General features: G+C 36.8%; 6 protein-coding genes across 7 annotated transcripts; 4 read left to right on the top strand and 2 right to left on the bottom strand.

Annotated features, from left to right (window-relative positions):
* The first annotated feature begins 128 nt into the window (after positions 1 to 128).
* Positions 129 to 3,903, top strand: LOC115999130 (ATPase family AAA domain-containing protein 3). Its single transcript, XM_031238907.1, has 8 exons — positions 129 to 581; positions 1,024 to 1,119; positions 1,243 to 1,353; positions 1,437 to 1,746; positions 1,913 to 2,003; positions 2,137 to 2,461; positions 2,594 to 2,742; positions 3,121 to 3,903. Exons 1-8 carry the CDS (start codon positions 270 to 272, stop codon positions 3,626 to 3,628), a joined length of 1,902 nt encoding a protein of 633 aa, XP_031094767.1. The 5' UTR covers positions 129 to 269; the 3' UTR covers positions 3,629 to 3,903.
* Positions 3,904 to 3,927: 24 nt separating this feature from the next.
* On the bottom strand, positions 3,928 to 5,983 carry LOC115999131 (NADH dehydrogenase [ubiquinone] iron-sulfur protein 6, mitochondrial). Its single transcript, XM_031238908.1, has 3 exons — positions 5,685 to 5,983; positions 4,324 to 4,408; positions 3,928 to 4,233 (listed from the first exon to the last, which is right to left on the bottom strand). The coding sequence occupies exons 1-3, from the start codon at positions 5,853 to 5,855 to the stop codon at positions 4,118 to 4,120; spliced, it is 372 nt and encodes a 123-aa protein (XP_031094768.1). The 5' UTR covers positions 5,856 to 5,983; the 3' UTR covers positions 3,928 to 4,117.
* Positions 5,984 to 6,872: 889 nt separating this feature from the next.
* Positions 6,873 to 9,406, top strand: LOC115997944 (protein SMG9-like). The gene is made up of 8 exons (XM_031237366.1): positions 6,873 to 7,176; positions 7,268 to 7,376; positions 7,474 to 7,589; positions 7,916 to 8,035; positions 8,207 to 8,296; positions 8,519 to 8,670; positions 8,772 to 9,042; positions 9,163 to 9,406. The coding sequence occupies exons 1-8, from the start codon at positions 6,976 to 6,978 to the stop codon at positions 9,313 to 9,315; spliced, it is 1,212 nt and encodes a 403-aa protein (XP_031093226.1). The 5' UTR covers positions 6,873 to 6,975; the 3' UTR covers positions 9,316 to 9,406.
* A 166-nt stretch (positions 9,407 to 9,572) lies between these two features.
* On the bottom strand, positions 9,573 to 10,642 carry LOC115997945. The gene is made up of 4 exons (XM_031237367.1): positions 10,420 to 10,642; positions 10,108 to 10,174; positions 9,909 to 9,998; positions 9,573 to 9,805 (listed from the first exon to the last, which is right to left on the bottom strand). The coding sequence occupies exons 1-4, from the start codon at positions 10,579 to 10,581 to the stop codon at positions 9,741 to 9,743; spliced, it is 384 nt and encodes a 127-aa protein (XP_031093227.1). The 5' UTR covers positions 10,582 to 10,642; the 3' UTR covers positions 9,573 to 9,740.
* Positions 10,643 to 12,873: 2,231 nt separating this feature from the next.
* Positions 12,874 to 17,733, top strand: LOC115999712 (ERAD-associated E3 ubiquitin-protein ligase HRD1B-like). Of its 2 annotated transcripts, none has more exons than XM_031239601.1 (8): positions 12,874 to 13,035; positions 13,542 to 14,098; positions 14,691 to 14,867; positions 15,476 to 15,625; positions 15,701 to 15,903; positions 16,515 to 16,674; positions 16,900 to 17,158; positions 17,278 to 17,733. In XM_031239601.1, exons 2-8 carry the CDS (start codon positions 13,566 to 13,568, stop codon positions 17,383 to 17,385), a joined length of 1,590 nt encoding a protein of 529 aa, XP_031095461.1. In that variant the 5' UTR covers positions 12,874 to 13,035; positions 13,542 to 13,565; the 3' UTR covers positions 17,386 to 17,733. The 2 variants fall into 2 exon arrangements, with proteins under 2 accessions (XP_031095461.1, XP_031095460.1); XM_031239600.1 differs by having other exon boundaries at positions 12,875 to 13,031.
* A 542-nt stretch (positions 17,734 to 18,275) lies between these two features.
* LOC116000495 (ADP-ribosylation factor 1-like 2) lies at positions 18,276 to 21,674 on the top strand. The gene is made up of 7 exons (XM_031240585.1): positions 18,276 to 18,591; positions 19,092 to 19,182; positions 20,074 to 20,189; positions 20,374 to 20,433; positions 20,516 to 20,581; positions 21,029 to 21,228; positions 21,310 to 21,674. Exons 1-6 carry the CDS (start codon positions 18,535 to 18,537, stop codon positions 21,218 to 21,220), a joined length of 582 nt encoding a protein of 193 aa, XP_031096445.1. The 5' UTR covers positions 18,276 to 18,534; the 3' UTR covers positions 21,221 to 21,228; positions 21,310 to 21,674.
* The last annotated feature ends 409 nt before the right edge of the window (positions 21,675 to 22,083 follow it).

The following is a 22,083-nucleotide window of genomic DNA, read 5'->3' as shown; positions in this document are numbered from 1 at the left end:
TAAATAAAATCAGATAAAAAATAGGGAAAAAAAACGTTATGCTCCGCTTTTTAAGCAACAACTTTGAATAGGAATTAATAAAATCTCGAACCGCTGTTACACCAAAAAAGAATCCCAAACCCTACCTTAAACCCTGAACCTTCTTTTCGCAGATCTCATTTTACATTTCTATGGCGGTTGCTTCTTCTTCAAGAACCCACTAAATCCTAATAACCTCTTACATCTTCTCTGAAGAATTCTTCTTACAGAGAAAAACGATAAGATCGAAAATGGCAAAAGGCAGTGCAGCTGGGCTTATCGCTGCACTAGCAGCTGCAGCTCTCGGAGGACAACCTGCCTACGCCGATGGCCCTTTCAGCTTCTCTCCGTTTTCCTCCTCCCCTTCTTCTTCGGCCCAAACTGCTCCTCAGGTTCCGGCGACTGACTCCCAGAAGCCGCCTCAGCCGCCGCCGCCGGCGGCGGAACCTCCAAAACCTCGCAATGATAACCCCAGAACCACGTCGGCTGGGTTCGACCCGGAAGCTTTGGAGAGAGGTGCCAAGGCTTTAAGAGAGATTAACAAATCCTCCAGTGCAAAACAGGTACGCAATTCGGTTTAATTTGTGGTTGCTTTTGTAGTAGCTTATATCCCTGCCATACGAGGAAACTTACTGGTGTGCTGGTAAAGATTGGAACGTTAAAATGTTTGAGCTGTCGTCTGCTTGAAATTGATCAAAGTGATGAATTTTATGTGTGTTCTTTGCAGTAATTTTCTGATCATGTGAATAAAAATACATTTATAAGCTTCAATTTACAGAAATGTCTTATCTATTTATTCAGCTTAAGAAAAATAGGATGGATAATTTGATCATTAGGGCTTTTTGTGTGTGCTTTCACATTCGCATTATGCTGCAAAATTTTTGTGATATGTGCAAAGCATTACATATACAAACTTGCTGAAATGGCTCATCTTCTTAACTTGTTTAGAAAGTAGGATACATGATGGGATATGAGTGATTTTGAAGAGGCATTGATTTATTGTAGGTTTTTGAGGTGATAAGAAAGCAAGAGGATACAAGGCAAGCAGAGTTATCTGCTAAATTGGCTGAGTTTAAGGCACTGCAAGCTCAATCTGAAACTGTAAGATTGCTTTCTCTCATGCTTCATAGTCTGGCAAGCTCAACGTAAAAGCTTGATTGCTTTAATGGATTAGTTTTAATATGCCATTGGATATGTCAAAACCAAGAGTTTCTTGTTTGATAGGAGAGGCAAAGGGTGATATATGATGAACAGAAAAAGCTAGCTCAGCAACAGGCACAAATCAAATCACAAATGGCTCGCTATGAAGATGAATTAGCAAGGAAAAGGATGCAGGCATGTGAACATTTTCTATACAATCCATTCAAAGTGAAATTTGCATAATGGTTAGGAGTATAACTTCTCTGGCTATTCTGCAGGCAGAAAATGAACATCAAAGATCAAGGAATCAGGAATTGGTAAAGATGCAAGAGGAATCAGCTATGAGACAAGAGGCAGCCAGACGAGCAACAGAAGAGCAAATTCAAGCACAGCGCCGGCAAACAGAGAGGGAAAAGGCAGAGATAGAACGTGAAACCATCAGAGTGCGAGCTATAGCTGAAGCAGAAGGACGAGCACATGAAGCTAAGCTTGCTGAAGATGTTAACAGAAGAATGCTACTAGAGCGTGCAAATGCTGAAAGAGAAAAATGGATTTCCGCCATAAATACAACTTTTGAACACATTGGAGGTATCTCTTAGGGAACTTTTTTAGCCATGCTACTGTGCATCTGAACTTGTTTCTTCTTCTGTCCCCTCCCCACTGCACAATCTATTTCTCTTGCCAACAGAAGATTATATGAAAGAAAATGTAGATATGTTCTGGAATTTTGAGGAGAGTTATCCACCTTTTGCAGGGGGGTTGCGTGCAATATTAACTGATCAAGATAAGTTGGTTGTGGCTGTTGGTGGTGTGACAGCCCTTGCTGCTGGGGTATACACAACAAGGTATTTAAAATGTTGTGAGTAATAAATAATACAATGAGTTTATATATTTGGAAGTTATTGTTGCTATATTAACTACTCCTCATGGTTAATGAGCTCATTCCTATTCATGTTTACATTTGTTTTTCTATTTCAGAGAAGGTGCAAGAGTAATTTGGAGTTATGTGGACAGAATACTAGGACAGCCGTCATTGATCAGGGAATCATCCAGGGGCAAATACCCTTGGTCAGGTTTCTTTAAACGTGCCATGAGTAGTTTCTCACGAGGTGGTTCTGCATCTCAGGCTGAAAAAGGGCTTGATGATGTCGTTCTAAACCCTTCCCTTAAGAAAAGAGTTTCTCAGCTTGTTAGGACTATGACTTATACAAAGGCACATCAGGCACCATTCCGTAATGTCCTTTTCCATGGCCCTCCAGGAACAGGCAAAACATTGGTTGCTAGAGAGATTGCTCGCAGCTCTGTAAGTGATTTTGTAACCTTTAAACCATCCAGACCTGAGATTTTCCTATTTAATTTGCATTCAATACTCAATGTGATTGGAACAGTTATTTTGCCCTTGGTTATCTCTGATCATTTTTTGATATGTTTCCAGGGTCTTGACTATGCATTGATGACAGGAGGTGATGTGGCACCCCTGGGACCACAGGCTGTCACCAAGATACATCAACTCTTTGACTGGGCCAAGAAGTCCAATAAAGGCTTGTTACTGTTTATTGACGAAGCAGATGCATTCTTATGCGAGTAAGTGAGGTTTACCTGCTAAATTTTTCTCTTGTTTGCTTCTTATGTTTGCCATAAATAAGGGAGTCTAGATTTTTCAGTACCCCTTAGAGATTTTTGATTGGTGGATATGATTGTGGTGTTTTTATATGGGTACATACTACATAGTGTGATCTACAGTACATATACAATAAATTTGAACTCTTCTCCAAGTGGAAGGATAGCATGCTGAGGTTGATGAATGTCATTATAGCAACTAGTTATTTCTGGACTGAAAATTGTTAATTTTTGTCAAAAACCTTAGAACTTACTTTATGGTATTCCCATGAAACCATTAATTTGTATTGTCTATTATGCATGCAACCTGACTGTTGGACTTTGTAATTTGACAAACTTCAGGCGGAATAAAACCTACATGAGTGAAGCTCAAAGGAGTGCTTTAAATGCCCTTCTTTTCCGAACGGGTGATCAATCCAAAGACATAGTCCTTGCTCTAGCAACAAATCGCCCTGGTGATCTTGATTCAGCTGTTACAGATCGTATAGATGAAGTTTTAGAATTTCCCTTGCCTGGTGAGAGTGAACGCTTTGAGTTGCTGAAACTTTATTTGGATAAATATATAGCTCAAGCTGGAGCAAGAAAGGCTGGTATTGTAACTCGGTTCCGTAAACAAACACAGAAGATAGAGATCAAAGGTTTGACTGATGATATTCTTAAGGAAGCTGCAGTGAAGACAGAAGGATTTTCGGGAAGAGAAATAGCTAAGCTGATGGCAAGCGTTCAAGCTGCCGTTTATGGTAGTGAGAACTGCGTTTTAGATCCTGCTTTGTTCCGGGAAGTGGTAGATTACAAAGTTGCAGAGCATCAACAAAGAAGAAAATTAGCTGCTGAGGGCAAGAGTGCTTGATTCCACAGCATTGCGGTTCTGATTGATACTTTTTGCTTAGAGGAATTAGCACAATACGGAGTATTATGCTATTGAAACAAATCATTTTTATTGTTCCTCAAGGTTAAAGTAGCCTATTCTTTTACCTTCATGGAATTTTGATACTGACCACTTACCAGTGTTCATTTTGAGCATGACCTATTGGAAGTGATGCTGTTAGGATTCTTTTCCATATTGCAATGTTTTCATTCATAGCATTCTTCAATAAATGGAATTCACAATCCTTTCTTTGTTAACCTCCAAATTTTGACACTAGTCCCTTGAGATGACAAGGAAATATTCATTTAAACAATCAAAATCATATGTTCACAGAAGAACAAAAGACCAAGGATTTTGTTCTTATTATAAAGACTGCAACATTGCAGCATTAAAACGAGTTACAATATAATTAAAAGAGGGCCTGGTCTATTTAGAAAACTTTCAAAAGAACATAATTGATCATGCAGCCCCTTAGTGGTGATGCCCGTGATCTTGGAAGTAGCGCAAGCCACAGTACTTGCAAACAGCGGGTGCATCCAAATCAAGGCATATAAACTCAATCGGGTGCCCAAGAGCAGGGTCGCTATCTGCATCAGGAAAGAATGTTTCATACATCAAATCTTAACGGGATACAAGCGACACAAGAGGGATTACTATGATACTATCTGCATGTTTACCTCCTTCACAGGCAACAATCCGGCCCTCCACCTTAATAGGTGGAACTTCATTGATCAACTCCATAGGAGATTTTTTGCCAGTATCCTACCAATAGAGCACAGAAAACCATGAAGACAATTTATCTTGGCATTTGACATGAAAATGACAACCAACAAATATGATATGCTCTGTAACAAGGATAAAAGATAAAGAAACGAAGGAACAGCATAATAAGGGAACCATTATTTACAGTGCACAATGTAAGACAGTCAGATGCTTCACATGTTCACTGGTGGACGCAATTTAAAGTACTAGTTTTTTTCATAAAGTGCAAGTCAAAAAGATTTAGTTTCTCATACATATATTTTCCCTACACAAGGATTCACATTCTCAGTAATGGAGCTAAAGTGTTCCAATGGTTCAATCAAGAAAAATTGTGCAGTGTACATTGAGGTAAGAACTGAGAGCTTTACACGAAAGAATGAAAGAAACAAAATAGAATGGGACAATCATACAAGTATATGAGGCCAACTAGCATATAGAACTTAACCAATATAGAGGTGGACTATTTTAGATTTCTCATCCATTTTTCGCATTCAATTTATTTATTCTTAGAAGAAAACCTTAATAGCACAAAGTGGATTTAAGAATTAAGAAAGGACAAAGAATCTTTAATTATACATAAGACAGAGTAAGACCAAAAGAAGCAACCAATTTTTTTTTCTGCTTAGCATTACTGCAATTTCATTCTTTAACTTAAATACATAATCATAAAAAAACAATGATCAGGACAGAATGCTCACAGCAGTAGACCATGACAAGTAAAGCCATAAATAGCAGGTTGTTAGATCAATGAAGCTGAGATGTATCTAGTCTTAAGAGAAGAGGTAAAAAGGAAGAATAGGAGCTTTAAATTTTGATCAGTACCCAATAGAACCATAAAGCTAAAGCTTGCTGAGATGATAAATTTGAACATGATATATACTTTGTACCTTTCATTTGAATATAATACATGATTGCAATTGTGAAACACAATCACATTCAATGCATTTTATCAAGTAATTGATTTCAAACACTATCAACATATGCAATTTCATAATGTAAGCAATCAAAATGTGCTTTTTGAATTTCTATTAGCTTGTCTCCTTAACTCTCCACCAAGAATCCAAGATCATTATCCGTCTTGATAACTTCATATAATATAGCCCAAATATTCTATCCACATATCAATAATATTAACATATGAAATGATAGTTTCGATTAAACCCACCCAAAAATCCCTATTAAACAAGACTGATTCTCGATTATTCATCGGAAATGCATCCAATATGCAACGCGAAATACGGTTTCAGTGATTGATTGGAGGAATCAAATGGTTTACCTGCATCCATTTAGCAGTGTGAGAGGTGAGGACCTCGCTGCTAACGATGCCGGCGGCGCCGCTGACACCCCTCGAGCCGGATGGGAAATTGGGCACCGAAGGTCTCGCAGTTAGGGTTTTCAATAGATTGGTGAACATTGCCACGCCCTGCTTCCTCCCGAATGAAGCCATAATTTGTTCAGACCTGAGGAAAATTACAGGAAGGAATTTAACAACGCAGGATTCTTAATCAGATCTTTATTCCTGCACTCTCGCGTCGCGTATTGAGTTTGAGCTGCGAAAATTTAGTTTCCTTTGAATCCCTTATTTTTGGAAAATTACATTTCAACTCTTATTCTTATTTGTATTTTTCATTTACTCTCAATCTTTTTTTTTTTTTTTTTGAAAACTACTCTCAATCTATTAAAGGTTTGTTCCCAAAATGTTGAATCTCTAACTCCAAGGGTCTCCACGTTATAACCCGACAAAGTATCTAGAATGATGTAAATTATAGTAATTCAGCTACACAGAAACTAAATCTATGCTTACTGTGTAGAATGAGTACCTCTTACTTTGAGATGTTGCTCTCACACGCTAGTGAAACTTGATTCCAAACCATTATTCTCAAACTTTACCTTTGTGACAATTGAGTATCAATGCGGTCAAACAATCTATTAAAGCTGTCAAAGCAGGGTTGAGTTTGTCTCGTCCCACAATAAAGCGACATTATGATTTTACAGGCTTGTCAGTCCATTGCCCAATATTTGGTTAAACTATGGGCAGTTCTTGATCAGAATATGAGAGAACTCTCTATTGATTTTCTAAGTTTAAATTGACCAATTATGTATAACTTAAGTTTTAAACAAAATTGTGTAACTTATGCTGATTTACTTTCTTGTGGTCTTTTATATACTAGAGTTACGTCAAGGACCTTGTGGTCCAGTGGCATCAAACCCAACCTATTGTGCTTCAATAGGTTAAGAAAGTAATTATGAAAGTGATTTGATTAAGTGAATTAATTGAAGAAAAATACAAATCGTTCATTGATAAAAGTAATATTTAATATATTTAATAATGTGATATTATGAATTGATGTACTAAAATTATATAGAGTAATTAAATTCTTTTTAAAGATTTTTCTATTATTTTGATTAAACTATTAAACTATTAATGCAAAAATAAACATTTCAATTTGAACCCCAAAGAATTCATCGATTCTGTTTTCGTCCCTTCAGAGCTTTCTCTTTCGCGGTCGTCGTCGGAACATTGGAGCGAACTTCCGGCGAGTAAAGAGTAGAAAGCCAATCAATCAATGAGTAGCACAGGCGGTAATGCTTCGTCAAGTACAGCTCCCAAAATCCTATTAGCGAAGCCTGGACTTGTCACCGCCGGCAAGTTCAATCGCGGCGGCGCCGATGACGATTCCGCCGCGCTCCGTCCTCGTATTCCGTCAATAGGTTCACTCAACCTTCTCTCTGACTCCTGGGAGCTCCACACCGATCGTTTCCTCCCAGTAATTACACTCTCTCACTTTTTTCTGTACTCGCTAGGAAAATCTCTGTATTACTTTTGATGAAGATGCATTTGTTCGTATGTTTTTGCAGTTTCTAACTGATAATACGGATTTTACTGTGGTGGGAGTGATTGGTCCGCCAGGGGTGGGGAAGTCAACTATAATGAACGAAATTTATGGCTTTGATTCTAGCTCTCCTGGTATGCAATTTGTTGTTTAGTCAATTAACAGTATCTGCAACAGCTCATTCAATTGATTTGAAATGAATGCTTATTAGATTGGATTGTAATTGTTTAGGAATGCTTCCTCCATTCGCAATACAATCAGAGGAAATAAGGGCAATGGCGAAGCATTGTACTGTTGGAATCGAACCTCGAGTTTCATCTGAACGGATTATACTTCTTGATTCACAGGTGTTTAATTCATTAGTTAGTAACAACCAGTTTTTGGTGTTTTACTCTTTCCTTTATTCACTTGAAGGAAGTCAGAGAAAATTATCTAAGATCACAGAACTTTTTCGAAGAGAACTCTTATACTGGAAAGAAATGACAAAATCTTATTTACTACGCATTGTTTTCTTAGTTCACTTGTTGATGCTAGTAAGCTATCAACACTTTCCTCTCTATTATGGAGTTTTGTATGAACCTTTCTTTTCATTTCTGCTTCGTTATTGACACTTCTCATTTGCAGCTATTATATTCTCATTTTCTTAAAGAATTCACATCTATAATGAATGCAGCCTGTTTTTAGTCCTTCAGTTTTAGCTGAGATGATTAGACCAGATGGCTCATCCACAATTTCCGTGATAATGGGTGAGTCCCTCTCTGCTGAGCTGGCTAATGAAATGATGAGTATCCAGGTAACTGCCATGTTATATACTATTCCTTTGCAGTTTCATTTCAATAATCTCATCTTTTTTATTTACCTGGTATAGTTCATTTTGAAACCTTTTGTTCATAAATTTCTCTTTACACTTAAAAGGCCTAATAAATGACTATCTCGTTTGCGTTTATGCAAGGGATTTCTATAGCTTGGTGTTCTTCTTGTCTCCATTTGTCACATTATCATAGTGGTTTCTGATGGTGTTCATGATCTGAGCATGTGGCGCTTAATGTCCACGGTATCTTTTTTTTCTTTTATCAGCTTTGTACTATAGAATTTCCATTTTTTGTATTATAGAAATTGCTATCAGAGCATTGACTTAGCAGCTTGTTATCACAATCAAAATTCTTCCCCCTTCTGCTTGTTTTTTATTTGGGGCATCGGACTTGTAGTTTTTGCAATTTCTATATCTTGTTTTCTTAGCGTTGCTTTTTCTTTTTCTTGTCACTTTGGATTGCAGGTGGACTTACTAAAACATGGCATACCTGACCCATCATCTCTATCGCTCTCCCATCCTCAAAGTTCTAGTTTTCTCTCTGAAAAGGAAAACAAAGATAAAAATGGAGAAGGGGGAGAAGAGTACATGGCTACTCCAGTTTTTGTGCATACAAAGTGAGTTGGTGTTAACCTTTACCGTGAATGTTATGAATATAGAAGGTGAATGTTGACTGTTTAATATTGTTGTTCATCTTTTTGCTTCCCCTTTATTGCAGGTTACGCGATGAGGATCTTAGTCCACACAATCTTGCACAACTAAGGAAGGGATTGTCACAATTTTTCAGTTCTTCTTCCTTTATGAGGTCAAAATGCCATTATACATCAAAAGACACTAATGCCTCTGTCCATGCCAACTCCCAAAGTCACAAGGTGGACTCTGACTCCCAGTTACTGAAATTATTCTTACTGCCATCCAAGCACAAAGACAATTTGCCAAGGGCACAGTATGAAAGCTATGAATCAGCATTCTGGAAACTTCGGGATCAGGTTTCTCTTTCTCCCTCACTCTCTATCAAAATAAAATAGAATGAGAGGCTTTCTGAAGTAAGACTGTATCTTCCCTGTTGCTATAACATACTTTTAATGTAAAGTTACTATATCCCTCAGGTTTTATCGATGAGTGGCCCATCATTCTCAAGGACCGTCTCTGAACGCGACTGGCTGAAAAATTCTGCCAAGATATGGGATCTTGTTAGAAACTCTTCCATCATTGCAGACTATTGTAAAACCCTTCAAATTTCGGGCATGTTTAGGAGGTAGTAATTAGTCATCTCTTGTTTTTAAAGATAAGCAGAGATTTCAACTGAAACCAAACTTATTAATGTTAAAACCATTACCGTTCTGTTGATCACTTCTGCAATATTTTTACTCATCTACATACATTGGTAACAGCATCAAATGCTTAACCTTACACTGGAGTTGAGTCTGGATTTGTACTTGGCACAGTTTTATCATTCTGAAATATTCACAGAAAGCATTGCACACTACAAGATCCATTTTACTGAGACAAGCATCCATTGGAATCACTAATAGGAACTGTATCATTCATTCATTCATGATTGGGCACCATTGCATACAAAAAATAAGATATAGGAGTGAACAAAAACAACTTGAACCAGACTACATTGTCAAACTATGTAGTTAGTACATGATTTTATAATAACTCCACATTGTGCTTTTGCCTTTCACTCTACCATGGCATCCCCAGAAGTCTCTGCAGCTTGTTTTTCGGATTTTGTTTTGCTCTTACCTGTAAATGCAAAGAGGTTTTAGTCAAACAAGCAGAACAACAACTATGTAAATCCAGAAGGCAGTAACCAGGAGTAACCAGGAGTAACCAGGAAGAAACTTGCCTTTCTTCTTCTTGAGCTGCTTCAATTTAAGCTTTGAACTCTTCTTTACTCGGAAATTCACAGGATGCTTATTGGCATTCAAAGCTGTCCCTAAATTGATCAACAGTAAAGGAGTTGGTCAGTTTTCAACTAATGTAAGCAAATTATAAACATCAGATTCAGTAACTGATCTCAAAGACAAAAAACTATAAAAACTCACCATCAGCTACAGCCATCTCAACATCTTCCATAGTGATTAAACCTTTCTCCATGGCCTCCTTTTGCTCCTGTTAACATCAATCACAGCTTTCAATTCCTAAATTTTTACACATTAACAAAGTGAATGGCTATGATTTACTATAACAGATTAACAGTCACAAGTTTGATACTCCATAATCAAACGCAATCCAGCTTTAGACTTTAGAGTAATGTGTCGTGCATGTAAATATCGTTTTTGTTCCAAACTCTACAACTGACTAACAATTCCTCAAATTAAACTGTGTTTTAAGACCGGAAGGAGTAGAAAACTGACCCTGCGCCATTTTTTGAAGAGCTTGCGCTTACGCTTGCCGGAGACGGAGAGTGGTTGAGGTTTCTGCTTAAGCTTTCCGGTGACGGGATCGCCGTGTACCGCTCTCTTTCGATCGGCTATTGCCGCTCGCCTCTGCTTCTGCACCGCGTTAAAGCTCGGCATCGTGAAACCCTAGCCGTTCTGATTCTCCAAACGACTCCTTGCCCTTTTATTTAGGAGTTACGACTAGGAGAAGGAGAGTACTTTAATTGGAGTATTGACTAAATTTTGATATAAAAATTGATTTAACAAACAAATAAAAACGCAAAAGCAAAATTAACAAACAAATAAAAACGCAAAAGCAAAATTCTATGCTAATGTAGTATGTTGTTATAATGCAACTAATCCATTCAAGATGAATTTTTTTTTTTAAGTAATTAACTCATGACAATATTGGATAACGCAAATGAATTAGTCAAGTTCTTGACAATATTATTTTTGGAAAAGAAAATTGTAAACAATTTTATTACTCAAGTATTATTTATGATGACGGCAACTAAGTTGGTCGAATAATTGACCCGGTAATTACAGTGCTCAAAGTAAAAAAGTCAAATAATGATGCTTCTTCAAGAGATTCATTGAAAATATGGAGAGCAGAAAAAATATAATTATAATGTGATCATTCAATCCACTATATATATTATTTTGTTTGATGGCACAAAATTAAGCACAATAGTGATTTTTAAAGTGCGTTTGATTAAAATATATTTACTTAGAACTTAGTGATTTTTGCTCAGTTTTTGAAGAAAACATAACTAATGTGGAGGAGAAGAGGGAGGGAAGAGAAAATTTGAGAATTTTTTACAAGGGTTGTTTTTTTTGTGAGTTCCGCATGAGAGAAAAAATGAAGAAGAGAAGCGTAAGCTTGCGTGTTTCATGCACAAACATTGCCCAGCCGACTACACGCGCCGTGCCAATTGGCTTGTTTTTTTTTTTTTTTTAATACTTTACATTAATACTTTTTTTTTTTCTCTCCCTATTTTTCCTTCATCCCTCATAATTGACACTTCACTAATATTGGTAATGCCATTATGGAAAGGTAAAATAGAACTCCATTCTGGATTAAAAAGAATTAATAAAAAAGTTTTTTTTTTTTTTTTTTTTTTTTTTTTTTTTTNCTTGCCGGAGACGGAGAGTGGTTGAGGTTTCTGCTTAAGCTTTCCGGTGACGGGATCGCCGTGTACCGCTCTCTTTCGATCGGCTATTGCCGCTCGCCTCTGCTTCTGCACCGCGTTAAAGCTCGGCATCGTGAAACCCTAGCCGTTCTGATTCTCCAAACGACTCCTTGCCCTTTTATTTAGGAGTTACGACTAGGAGAAGGAGAGTACTTTAATTGGAGTATTGACTAAATTTTGATATAAAAATTGATTTAACAAACAAATAAAAACGCAAAAGCAAAATTAACAAACAAATAAAAACGCAAAAGCAAAATTCTATGCTAATGTAGTATGTTGTTATAATGCAACTAATCCATTCAAGATGAATTTTTTTTTTTAAGTAATTAACTCATGACAATATTGGATAACGCAAATGAATTAGTCAAGTTCTTGACAATATTATTTTTGGAAAAGAAAATTGTAAACAATTTTATTACTCAAGTATTATTTATGATGACGGCAACTAAGTTGGTCGAATAATTGACCCGGTAATTACAGTGCTCAAAGTAAAAAAGTCAAATAATGATGCTTCTTCAAGAGATTCATTGAAAATATGGAGAGCAGAAAAAATATAATTATAATGTGATCATTCAATCCACTATATATATTATTTTGTTTGATGGCACAAAATTAAGCACAATAGTGATTTTTAAAGTGCGTTTGATTAAAATATATTTACTTAGAACTTAGTGATTTTTGCTCAGTTTTTGAAGAAAACATAACTAATGTGGAGGAGAAGAGGGAGGGAAGAGAAAATTTGAGAATTTTTTACAAGGGTTGTTTTTTTTGTGAGTTCCGCATGAGAGAAAAAATGAAGAAGAGAAGCGTAAGCTTGCGTGTTTCATGCACAAACATTGCCCAGCCGACTACACGCGCCGTGCCAATTGGCTTGTTTTTTTTTTTTTTTTAATACTTTACATTAATACTTTTTTTTTTTCTCTCCCTATTTTTCCTTCATCCCTCATAATTGACACTTCACTAATATTGGTAATGCCATTATGGAAAGGTAAAATAGAACTCCATTCTGGATTAAAAAGAATTAATAAAAAAGTTTTTTTTTTTTTTTTTTTTTTTTTTTTTTGTTGGGGGGTCAATGACGGGTTGAAAGTAGAATCAAGTGGAACCGAACGCATTACCATTTGCGATTTGTGTCTCAAATGTGCCAATTGCTAGACATGTGTACACTTGGCACCGCTCCATTGGACAAATGTACGAAAAATGACGCGCAAGCAAATCAAATTTGGAACATCGGGAGAAACAATATTTTCATTTCTTCGAATTTTCTACCCAGTTCAATCAAATTGAGAGCTGATTTCTTTTGTTTGGTTATCCTCATCAAATCTTTTGTTTCAGCTCTCCAGCAATCGCCTTCCCGCGATTGTTCACAACTTCGAGTCTGCTCCGCCATCCATCCCCGTACGTATGCCCTCAATCCGTTTCAAACCTAGGTTTTTCAATTCCGGCATTTCTCTGTTATCTGATTGTATTCGCATGGTTATGAATTGTCTATTGATTCATATTTATTTATTTATTAATGTTTTCGTTCTTACGGTGTCGGTGAGAGGGTTCGCATTTTGCGATGCAATCATCTCCTTAAAAAATATTTTTAATGGTGTTTTGAATATTTAGCTGTTTATGATTCATATTATTATTGTAATAAATACAGTGCAAAATGATGCACTTTGTTTTCCTATTTGCTATGTACATGGGCCAATAGTTCAGTTTGCTTGTTGGCAGTGTGCCATACCGGAAAACAGTGTAGCAGAAATGAGTAGTGGTATACATTTGTTGTATAGGGACCATGGATAATTTCAATTTCAAGGTTTCTATATTTGTTTTTTTTAAGGCTGATAAGCCTGGTCAAATCGATTTCATGATTTGGTCTTGAATGACCATTTTGATTGATTGAGAGATGTTTTGTCTCAGGGTGCATAGAGGAGCCAAAGGAAAATGTTGAGGCTGCAAACATATGCAGGGCTGAGTCTAATAGCTACACTGGCTGTCATTTACCATGCTTTCAATAGTAGAGGCCAATTTTACCCAGCAACGGTTTACTTATCAACCTCGAAGATCTGTCTGGTGGTTCTCCTTAACATGGGTCTGGTCATTATGTGCATTTTGTGGCAATTAACAAAGAAAATATTCCTTGGTTCCCTTCGGGAGGCGGAGGTCGAGAGGCTCAATGAGCAGTCATGGCGGGAAGTCATGGAAATACTTTTCGCCATCACAATCTTCCGACAAGACTTTTCAGTTACATTTCTTGCTATGGTTACTACACTTCTGCTTATCAAGGCTTTGCATTGGTTGGCTCAGAAGAGAGTTGAGTACATTGAAACAACCCCAACAGTTCCTTTGTTGTCCCACATCCGCATTGTCTCCTTCATGGGGTTTCTCCTCTTTATAGATAGTCTCTTTTTGTACAACTCCGTAAACTACTTGATACAGACAAGACAGGCTTCGGTTTCTCTCTTCTTTTCATTTGAGTAAGTTGTTCATTCTTCTTGCTAGTTTGGTGTTTTTGCTCCGTTTTTAACTTCTTAAAATTTTATACGTTTGGAGATTTGACATTACTTACTTTTCTGAAAGACTGCTCACTAATGATAGGCTTCCACATTTGCATATTTATGGATATGGAAATTTTAGTCTATTCTATTGTAATTTGATCTTTATACTTAATCATGTTAGCTTATGGTAGTTTGACCATATATATGTGCATTTATTTTTTACCTATATATATATATATATAGGGAAGGGTTCAGGGGCGGGTATAGCTTCCCGTGCGGTTGTGCGGTTGACGCACTTTAAGCATTAAAATGGCACACCTTAAGTACACAAACCATGCACCTTAAGTACACAAACCATGCAACTTAAGCACACAAACAAAGCATCTTAAGAAGGAAAACTACGCACCTTAAGAAGAAAAACTTCGCACCTAAGCAACTGCACGGGAACCCATTTATATATATATATATATATATATATATATATATATATATATATATATATATATTCATTTATTTATTCCTGGCCCCTGCGCCCTCTTTGCTAATCAACTTTTTTGGTGGTGTGTCTCAGGTACATGATCCTTGCAACAGCTACTGTGTCAACATTTGTGAAATATATATTCTATGTTAGTGACATGCTTATGGAAGGACAGTGGGAGAGAAAGGCTGTCTACACATTCTACTTAGAACTTATCCGAGACTTACTTCATTTGTCTATGTACCTTTGCTTCTTCCTTGTCATTTTTATGTAAGTATCACCATTCAACCTTATTGTTATTCATGATATGTGCTTGTTATGCCTTGCCTATTTTGGAGCTTACATGCTATAGAATGTAGAAGTAGGCCAAAAGTAAGGAAGAAAATATGAAAGGCCAAGTAAGAGGAAAATATGAAAGGCCTTTTCTTCAAGAAGCACCACATTGAGGCTTTTAAGAAAATCTTCTTTTTGAAGAAGCTATCATCTGGGCTAGGCAAGCAAAATAGCATAGTGCTTGCTGGCCATTTGAATTGTATTATTTCAAGTTTGACCTATGCACCTAACTACCTAAGTCTTTGGGTCATTTCTTTTCTCTTTGCACATAGCTGCCTTTGTCTTCAATGCATGCTTGTGCTACATATAGCTTTGCCTATTAGATGTAGAAATTATGATATGTTTAATTTAGCATTTTTTTTTCTAGTAAAGTTGATTTTCTTTTTTACTACGGAGTAAATGATTTTGACTTATCTTCTTTATCCAATTATTCCAAAACCCCTTAAATCTTTCCAGTAGAACAGATCATTACTTAGTTTTGCAGTTCTTCATTATTGGTCTACAGTTTCATAAATTTTGTTATGTTTTAATTTTGAATTGTTTAGCAACTATGGTGTACCTCTGCATTTGATTCGGGAGCTTTATGAGACATTTCGCAACTTCAAAATTCGTATTGCTGATTACATACGCTATCGGAAGATCACTTCAAACATGAATGATCGTTTTCCAGATGCTACACCAGAAGAACTCAATGCGTGAGTTGTTTGAAATAAACTTTTCTGTGCATTCTTTCTTCATATTCATTTTCATCACATTTTGTGATCCTGCAGAAGTGATGCTACCTGCATCATTTGCCGTGAGGAGATGACTACCGCAAAGAAACTCATTTGTGGGCATCTTTTCCATGTGCATTGCCTCCGTTCATGGTTGGAAAGGCAGCACACCTGTCCTACCTGCAGAGCCCAAGTTGTGCCTCCTGAAAATGGGGCAAGTCAAACAGGGCCAACAGGACCACGAGCTGATTCTCAGCAAGGTATAAATTTTTTTTCACCATTGAGCTGTTCTTGATCTTCTATGTGCTTCAAAATAATTTACAACCTTGGACTGAGAAGTTTACTTTTCCAATATTGTGTTTGGCATACCAGTTTTATTTAGAGCAGATAAAATACTGAGTGTGTGCCTTTTTTCCAATAATCTATTGGCTGTGTTACCAGTCAATAATAAATTGTTGTCCATATACGAGTTGAATGGAAATAGGGGACAGGAACTCTTGTGTAATGTGGTGTTGGTATGAACTTATGACAGTAGTTGTATATTACTTTAGGGAGGTTACGTTTCAATTTGAGATTCTTGAAGTTTTGCTCTCTTTTTTGCACTAATGATATTAGGGCTCTATCTATATGCATTAAATTAAATAATGGTGTGGTTTGCTTTGTGCTTAAAGTGCCAATCGGTATTTGCACTTCAATTCTCATTGTGCTTGTATAACCTTTATTCAGAAAAAACATACTCCGTAGTAGTTAATTTACGCACATGTTTGTGGAGTGAAATTTTGGTACTTGGAGTGAATTTCATTGCACTCACTAATTGCTGGTTTATCCTATTACACTATCTTTTCAAATTATTGTTCTTGGTTGGATGCAGGAACAAGTGTTGCAAGTTCATCCCAGGGTTCACAAGCTGATGGTGAGCGAAATAGCAATATTAACCAGCATCAAGCTAGGATACAAGCTGCTGCTTCTGCTGCTTCAATATATGGGAAATCTTTTGTTTATACTTACACTCCCTCACATGCACAATTGTGGTATGGATTTTCTCCATTTCAGTCTTGTATGATTACTAATATTCTACTGCGCATGTACTTTTATTACTGCATAATTGTGTGTATTTTTCCATAAATATCTTAAAATCATGACTCTCCTTCCCTCATCCATTTTCTTTTCTAGCATTACTCGAGTTTTTTATTCAAATTTTATGGCTGCAGTTCTGTGACAAGCACAAAGTTGGTTTAATATTCTCATGCTTACAGGTCCCCTGGATTCGCCATGCGTCCTCCCCCCAATAAACCTTCAGATGGCTCTGCTAGTGTAAGCTCAGGCGGTGAGCATGCTCTGGGTGAACATTCACAGCCACTTCAGTTCGCAAACGCAAGCTTTGCTCAGTTTCCACAGTATGCTTTTGTTCCCTTCCAACTTCCTGGGCATGCTGACATTGGATCTAGCAGTGGGCCCCTTACTGGAGATATGCATCCCGAGGTTCAGAAGAAAGTCATAGAAGAACAAATTAAGGTGTGACGTTGTGTTAATGAGCTTTTATCATCCTTCCTAGCTGCCTTGAACCCAAAATTGCCTTTGCGTTTGCCTTTTCTTTATACTGCAAAATTAACAATACTGGGACCGTATCACAGGCTCTGCAACACCAGCTCACTCTTCTACCTAAGCCAAATACTGAGAACAAGACTGCTGCTGCAGAAACTTGCGATGGCAAGGGAAAAGCCGTGTCCTCATCATCTTAGCCGATTTCAGACAGTGTAGTGGATTCAGTCTTGCCCTACTGTAGATGTTGCAAGTGGGCAGAGACAAAAGTGAGTTCAATTTTAAGGTTTTATGAGTTACTATGAGAGCCTAGGATCTGTTGTACCCTTTTGAAGAACAGACGAGCAGATGATGAATGTTTGCCTGCAGAGTGCGGATAACAAATGAAAGAAACGATAGTTATGTAAATTGTACAGCTTTTGAGTTCCAACGTACCTTTTTAGTTTTTCCCCCTCAATGTACTTTCAACTTCTAGACTAGATTGTTACAATTTTCTGGACAAATATGCCACAAATAGATCAAATATGACTGCTTATCTTTTTGTCGCCGTTTATTGCTTATTATTGTGCATATCGGATTTGAATTATTTATTTAACATCAAACTGAAAAAGCCTTATATGAACAATTAAACTCAAAAAACAATTAGAAATGTTGACTTTGTTTTTTTGCGTGTAGCAGTGATTAATTCCTTTGTTGGATTGTATGCACTTTTATTAGGTGAGACAGTTGGTCGGCCTTTGTTGGATTCTAGGCACTTTAGGTACTTTTTATTAGGTGAGAGTGTGAGACAGCTGATCGGACACGATGACTAATTTCTTAATTTCTTTACAGCTGGTCGGACAGAGTGGCTCTGGATTATAGAAATGCTGACTGTGTAGTGACGCGATTTTAACATTTATTTATGGTTATATTGCGAAGTACATTTATTTATAGTTATATTGCGAAGTAAAGAGATTTTTTTTTACCGTAATTGACATATTATTACGGATGGCAAACAAACTTTCAATTTCGTTAAATATCGTTATAGTGATTGGTGAGCTGAAATTTTCCGTGAATTTTCTTTCCATCGTGACAGCGCAGAATTGGTAGTCCGTACATAAAACCGATTCACGCACAACAAAAATAATAATACACTGAAATAGTTTCAGACAGAGAGAGGAGAGAGAAGCTTGGAATCAACGCTACCCTCCCTTGAGCACCGGCGTTCTCCGTCGGAGAATTTTCAAGTCGATCGTCGAGTTTGTGTTCCGGATCACTCACTCTTGCAGTAGCGGAGCTTGTCTCTCCGATCGCTGATTGCTTTTTCCTCTCCAATTCCATCTGATTCGCCAGGGCGTTAGAGAGAACAGATGGGACAAGCTTTCCGCAAGCTCTTTGATACCTTCTTCGGCAACAGCGAGATGAGGGTGCGCACTACCGAACACATGCACTTGTCGATTTTACACATTCTATTCATGTGTTTCCGGTCAATTTTAGTGTTGTTCTTCATGTTTTCCCTATTGGTGATTACTTGTTTACTTCATTAATTTTCCTAATTCGGAGCTGCTTCTCGGATTCGTTATATTAACTGTCATTTTCAGAAATACACACACATACCGACGGAGTTTTATTTGTATTGTTCTGAGAGTTGTTCTGGTGTGTTTGTGTGTTTTTGAAGTATTTTACGGAGTATTATTTATAGTATAAGCAGTTGTTCTTTTATTGAAAACTGTAGGAAACTTGAGCATGCATCTCTAATGCTGATCAGCTACCACTCATCCTTTTGGCAACTGCTTGTGCTGTATGTAGTTTATTGAAGTTTGTCTGGTAGCAGTAATTAGTGCCAGCATGCTGTGGATGATAGAAGTGTTATGTGTGTATCACTTAGACTACTTTGCTTGTTTTTGATCTGCATTTATTTATATAGGTTGTGATGCTTGGGCTTGATGCAGCTGGCAAAACAACCATACTGTATAAACTGCACATAGGAGAAGTTCTATCAACAGTTCCTACCATTGGTGAGTCAATTTGTTATGTACTTATCATTTGGGTTTGGTTCAGCAAAGCATCTTTTGGAACTTGGAAGAGGAGACTGACTAGATTGCTAAGAATTACGAAGTATTAGGTTAACCTATATTTTGAATTTCAATATCAACTTTGCAGTTCTATTAATTCCTGCCTCCGATTTTCATGGTTCTCAAAATGCTTAAGTGTTGTTGAATTTCACAATGTTTGGTTGAAGGGAGGGGGAAGAGAACAGAAAAACAGGGCATCTTCCCTTGCGGCTAGACGCATTTAACCTTTTACTGAAAGAGTGGAAAATAGAATGTTATCTGATAATGGAAGATTTTTTTATTTCAAATTTTGCTAAGTAAGCTTCCAGTATTAACATACACTGGTGTTTCCTGTCTTCTGTCACTTTTTTTTCCTAATCTTCCAATTGTTAAACAATAGGGGTGCACATGGAAAAGATGGGTAGCTTAGTGTATTCTACTATTTTTTACTATGCACATGAATTCTGAAAGTGGTCCTTATTGAGGATAAATTAAAGAAAAATCAACTTTGTGGTTTGGACATATGGTACACCTTTCAGACATAGGAAAGGAAGTGATATGCCAAAAGTTATTTGGATTGAAGTTATAGGGAGGATATGCGAACACAAAAGCTTATGATGGTTTTAATGCTTGATATAATGGAGTGGAGAATTAGAGTCCGTGTAGCCTATGCCAACTTAATCTGGATTGAAGCTCTGTTAAAGAATACACAATTTGCAAGTCAGTGCATGGAGTCATGTCTTACCAACCTCCCCACACTTCAGATATTGTTTGATTGGTGTTAACTGTATTAAATAACCTAGCATGCATACATATAGAGCACAGTGAAGATGATAACATTCTGCTGGCACACAGGTTTCAATGTGGAAAAGGTGCAGTATAAGAATGTGATGTTCACTGTCTGGGATGTTGGTGGGCAGGAGAAATTAAGGCCACTTTGGAGGCATTACTTCAACAACACAGATGGACTGGTAATTATGTTCAATCTCTTTTAAACGTCATTGGATTGAACTATATTTCTGCTTTACCTCATTTGGTTATAGCTTTTTGATAAATGTTTCTTCATATGTTAATATGTTATTGATCCTTTGCACACTTTTTTTTAAAAATGTATTTAAGGTCTATCTGATCAATTCCTTTTTTAATTTAATCTAGATATATGTTGTTGACTCTTTGGACCGAGAGAGAATTGGAAAGGCCAAACAAGAGTTTCAGGTTGTATATGTGAGCAGTATGTCTAAGTGATCCACGTGCTTCCTCTTTGGCTTACCCTTTCAAGTGTGCTTAATTTTCTCAGGCCATCATCAGAGATCCTTTTATGCTTAATGCAGTCATCTTGGTTTTTGCTAACAAACAAGACATGGTAAGTTGCATGATTAAGTTCATTTTCTTATCAATCAAGTTCGACTTTATGCATCTTTTCTCTTTCTGCAAAGTCTTGGTTTGTTTCATGAACTTTCTTGCATGTAATTTGCTGCTGCCTTTTGGAGGGATGTCCTCCTTTGCCCTTCACCTGAAATATGAAGAATATGCTTTAAAATGCTCTAACTAGTCTTATCTTTCAACCTCTCATTGATATATAGCTCACTTTTGTAAAATATACATATGAAATTAGAGTGTCTAAAAAAGTAAAATGAGAACACCATGACAAATTTGTAGTTACAATATTAATATTTGTATCATAAAAGCTTTTTTTCTCAAATTCAACATAATGGCAAGTGAGCGTTCTATATTGATTTATGTACCTGTTCGTTTGTCCAATATCAATCAGTCTCTCATTATCTATTTTGTATCCTTGTGATCCATTTAGAAAGGGGCAATGACTCCAATGGAAGTTTGTGATGGCCTTGGTCTCTATGACCTTAGGAACAGAAAATGGCATATACAAGGGACATGTGCCCTCAGAGGGGATGGACTTTATGAGGGACTGGACTGGTTGGCAAGTACATTGAAGGAGCACAAGGCTGCTGGGTTCTCCTCAGTAGGCCCTTCAACCTTTTGATTCGTCAGGTTAGTACATCTTTTATTTTATCTGAGATTTATCAATATTCTATTGCCATATAGGGCTTTATTTGAATTCATCTTTGGCAGGTTTATTCAAGTTCCGGGTGACAAAAGCTGAGAACCCTCTGCAGTCTAAAAAAGTTTTCCCTTATTTTACAAATCTAATTTTGAATACTTGCTCCTAACATTCTTATTATGAATGTTTTGACTGTGTTGTGTATATTGTGGAAGATGGACCTTTTGATTGGTATCTGTTCATCTGTTGGTTAGGAGATGTCACTTGAGGTACTATTTTACTATGTATATTTTTCTGTGTATAAAGTGGGTGATTAGATACACGGCTTCCCCTCCTCCCCACAGCTGTTCTTTGCATGGATAATAGCACTTAAATCTTGTGATTGGCCTAGTCGTTTTTTGTTGGTTTGTTTGAAATACGTTAAGTTGCTTGTGTTGATCGAATTCTCTCTGATACAAGTAAGGTGCAACAATGCGATCAGCTCGTTACTCCCATAATTTCTTTATTGGTTATGGGCTAATTTTGCATCGGCCTGTGCTCAAATAGCTTTGGGTTCTGCTCTTGAATCTTGTTTAAAAAGTCTCGATTGATAGCAGAAAGCCAGAAATCATTACGTAAAAGAGTGCATTAGTTTATCCCTCAAACTTTACGAATAAACGCCACAATAATTTTGTCAAAAAATTCATTAAAATTCATTTTGAAAAAGTAGCACGAAATACTTTCTTAACAATATGAACCGCCAAGCCAACCAAGAAGGTTGAACTCTAATGCTTTTTTTTTTTTCTTTTTTTTTTTTTGAAAGCAACTCTAATGCTTATTTATTTATAAAAAAAAAAAAAAACCGC

The sequence above is a fragment of the Ipomoea triloba genome, chromosome 12 (genome assembly GCF_003576645.1).
Source record: "Ipomoea triloba cultivar NCNSP0323 chromosome 12, ASM357664v1".
NCBI classification, from domain to species: Eukaryota; Viridiplantae; Streptophyta; class Magnoliopsida; order Solanales; family Convolvulaceae; genus Ipomoea; species Ipomoea triloba.
Note: the sequence above shows the minus strand (reverse complement) of the source record. Positions and strands in the feature narration are given on the sequence as shown.

What these genes read in the sequence shown, in the direction of transcription:
- LOC115999130 (XM_031238907.1), top strand. Translation starts at nt 270, where the DNA reads ATGGCAAAAGGCAGTGCAGCTGGGCTTATCGCTGCACTAGCAGCTGCA. An exon ending in TGCAAGCTCAATCTGAAACT is followed by an intron (nt 1,120 to 1,242) that starts GTAAGATTGCTT and finishes CTTGTTTGATAG; the next exon opens with GAGAGGCAAAGGGTGATATA. An exon ending in AACTTTTGAACACATTGGAG is followed by an intron (nt 1,747 to 1,912) that starts GTATCTCTTAGG and finishes CACCTTTTGCAG; the next exon opens with GGGGGTTGCGTGCAATATTA.
- LOC115999131 (XM_031238908.1), bottom strand. Translation starts at nt 5,855, where the DNA reads ATGGCTTCATTCGGGAGGAAGCAGGGCGTGGCAATGTTCACCAATCTA. An exon ending in ACACTGCTAAATGGATGCAG is followed by an intron (nt 4,409 to 5,684) that starts GTAAACCATTTG and finishes CTCTATTGGTAG; the next exon opens with GATACTGGCAAAAAATCTCC. An exon ending in GATTGTTGCCTGTGAAGGAG is followed by an intron (nt 4,234 to 4,323) that starts GTAAACATGCAG and finishes TTCCTGATGCAG; the next exon opens with ATAGCGACCCTGCTCTTGGG.
- LOC115997944 (XM_031237366.1), top strand. Translation starts at nt 6,976, where the DNA reads ATGAGTAGCACAGGCGGTAATGCTTCGTCAAGTACAGCTCCCAAAATC. An exon ending in ACACCGATCGTTTCCTCCCA is followed by an intron (nt 7,177 to 7,267) that starts GTAATTACACTC and finishes ATGTTTTTGCAG; the next exon opens with TTTCTAACTGATAATACGGA. An exon ending in TGTGGCGCTTAATGTCCACG is followed by an intron (nt 8,297 to 8,518) that starts GTATCTTTTTTT and finishes TTTGGATTGCAG; the next exon opens with GTGGACTTACTAAAACATGG.
- LOC115997945 (XM_031237367.1), bottom strand. Translation starts at nt 10,581, where the DNA reads ATGCCGAGCTTTAACGCGGTGCAGAAGCAGAGGCGAGCGGCAATAGCC. An exon ending in TCTTCAAAAAATGGCGCAGG is followed by an intron (nt 10,175 to 10,419) that starts GTCAGTTTTCTA and finishes TGATGTTAACAG; the next exon opens with GAGCAAAAGGAGGCCATGGA. An exon ending in TGAGATGGCTGTAGCTGATG is followed by an intron (nt 9,999 to 10,107) that starts GTGAGTTTTTAT and finishes TGATCAATTTAG; the next exon opens with GGACAGCTTTGAATGCCAAT.
- LOC115999712 (XM_031239601.1), top strand. Translation starts at nt 13,566, where the DNA reads ATGTTGAGGCTGCAAACATATGCAGGGCTGAGTCTAATAGCTACACTG. An exon ending in CCCTCACATGCACAATTGTG is followed by an intron (nt 16,675 to 16,899) that starts GTATGGATTTTC and finishes TCATGCTTACAG; the next exon opens with GTCCCCTGGATTCGCCATGC. An exon ending in TCATAGAAGAACAAATTAAG is followed by an intron (nt 17,159 to 17,277) that starts GTGTGACGTTGT and finishes ACCGTATCACAG; the next exon opens with GCTCTGCAACACCAGCTCAC.
- LOC116000495 (XM_031240585.1), top strand. Translation starts at nt 18,535, where the DNA reads ATGGGACAAGCTTTCCGCAAGCTCTTTGATACCTTCTTCGGCAACAGC. An exon ending in TCGGCAACAGCGAGATGAGG is followed by an intron (nt 18,592 to 19,091) that starts GTGCGCACTACC and finishes TTATTTATATAG; the next exon opens with GTTGTGATGCTTGGGCTTGA. An exon ending in TCAACAACACAGATGGACTG is followed by an intron (nt 20,190 to 20,373) that starts GTAATTATGTTC and finishes AATTTAATCTAG; the next exon opens with ATATATGTTGTTGACTCTTT.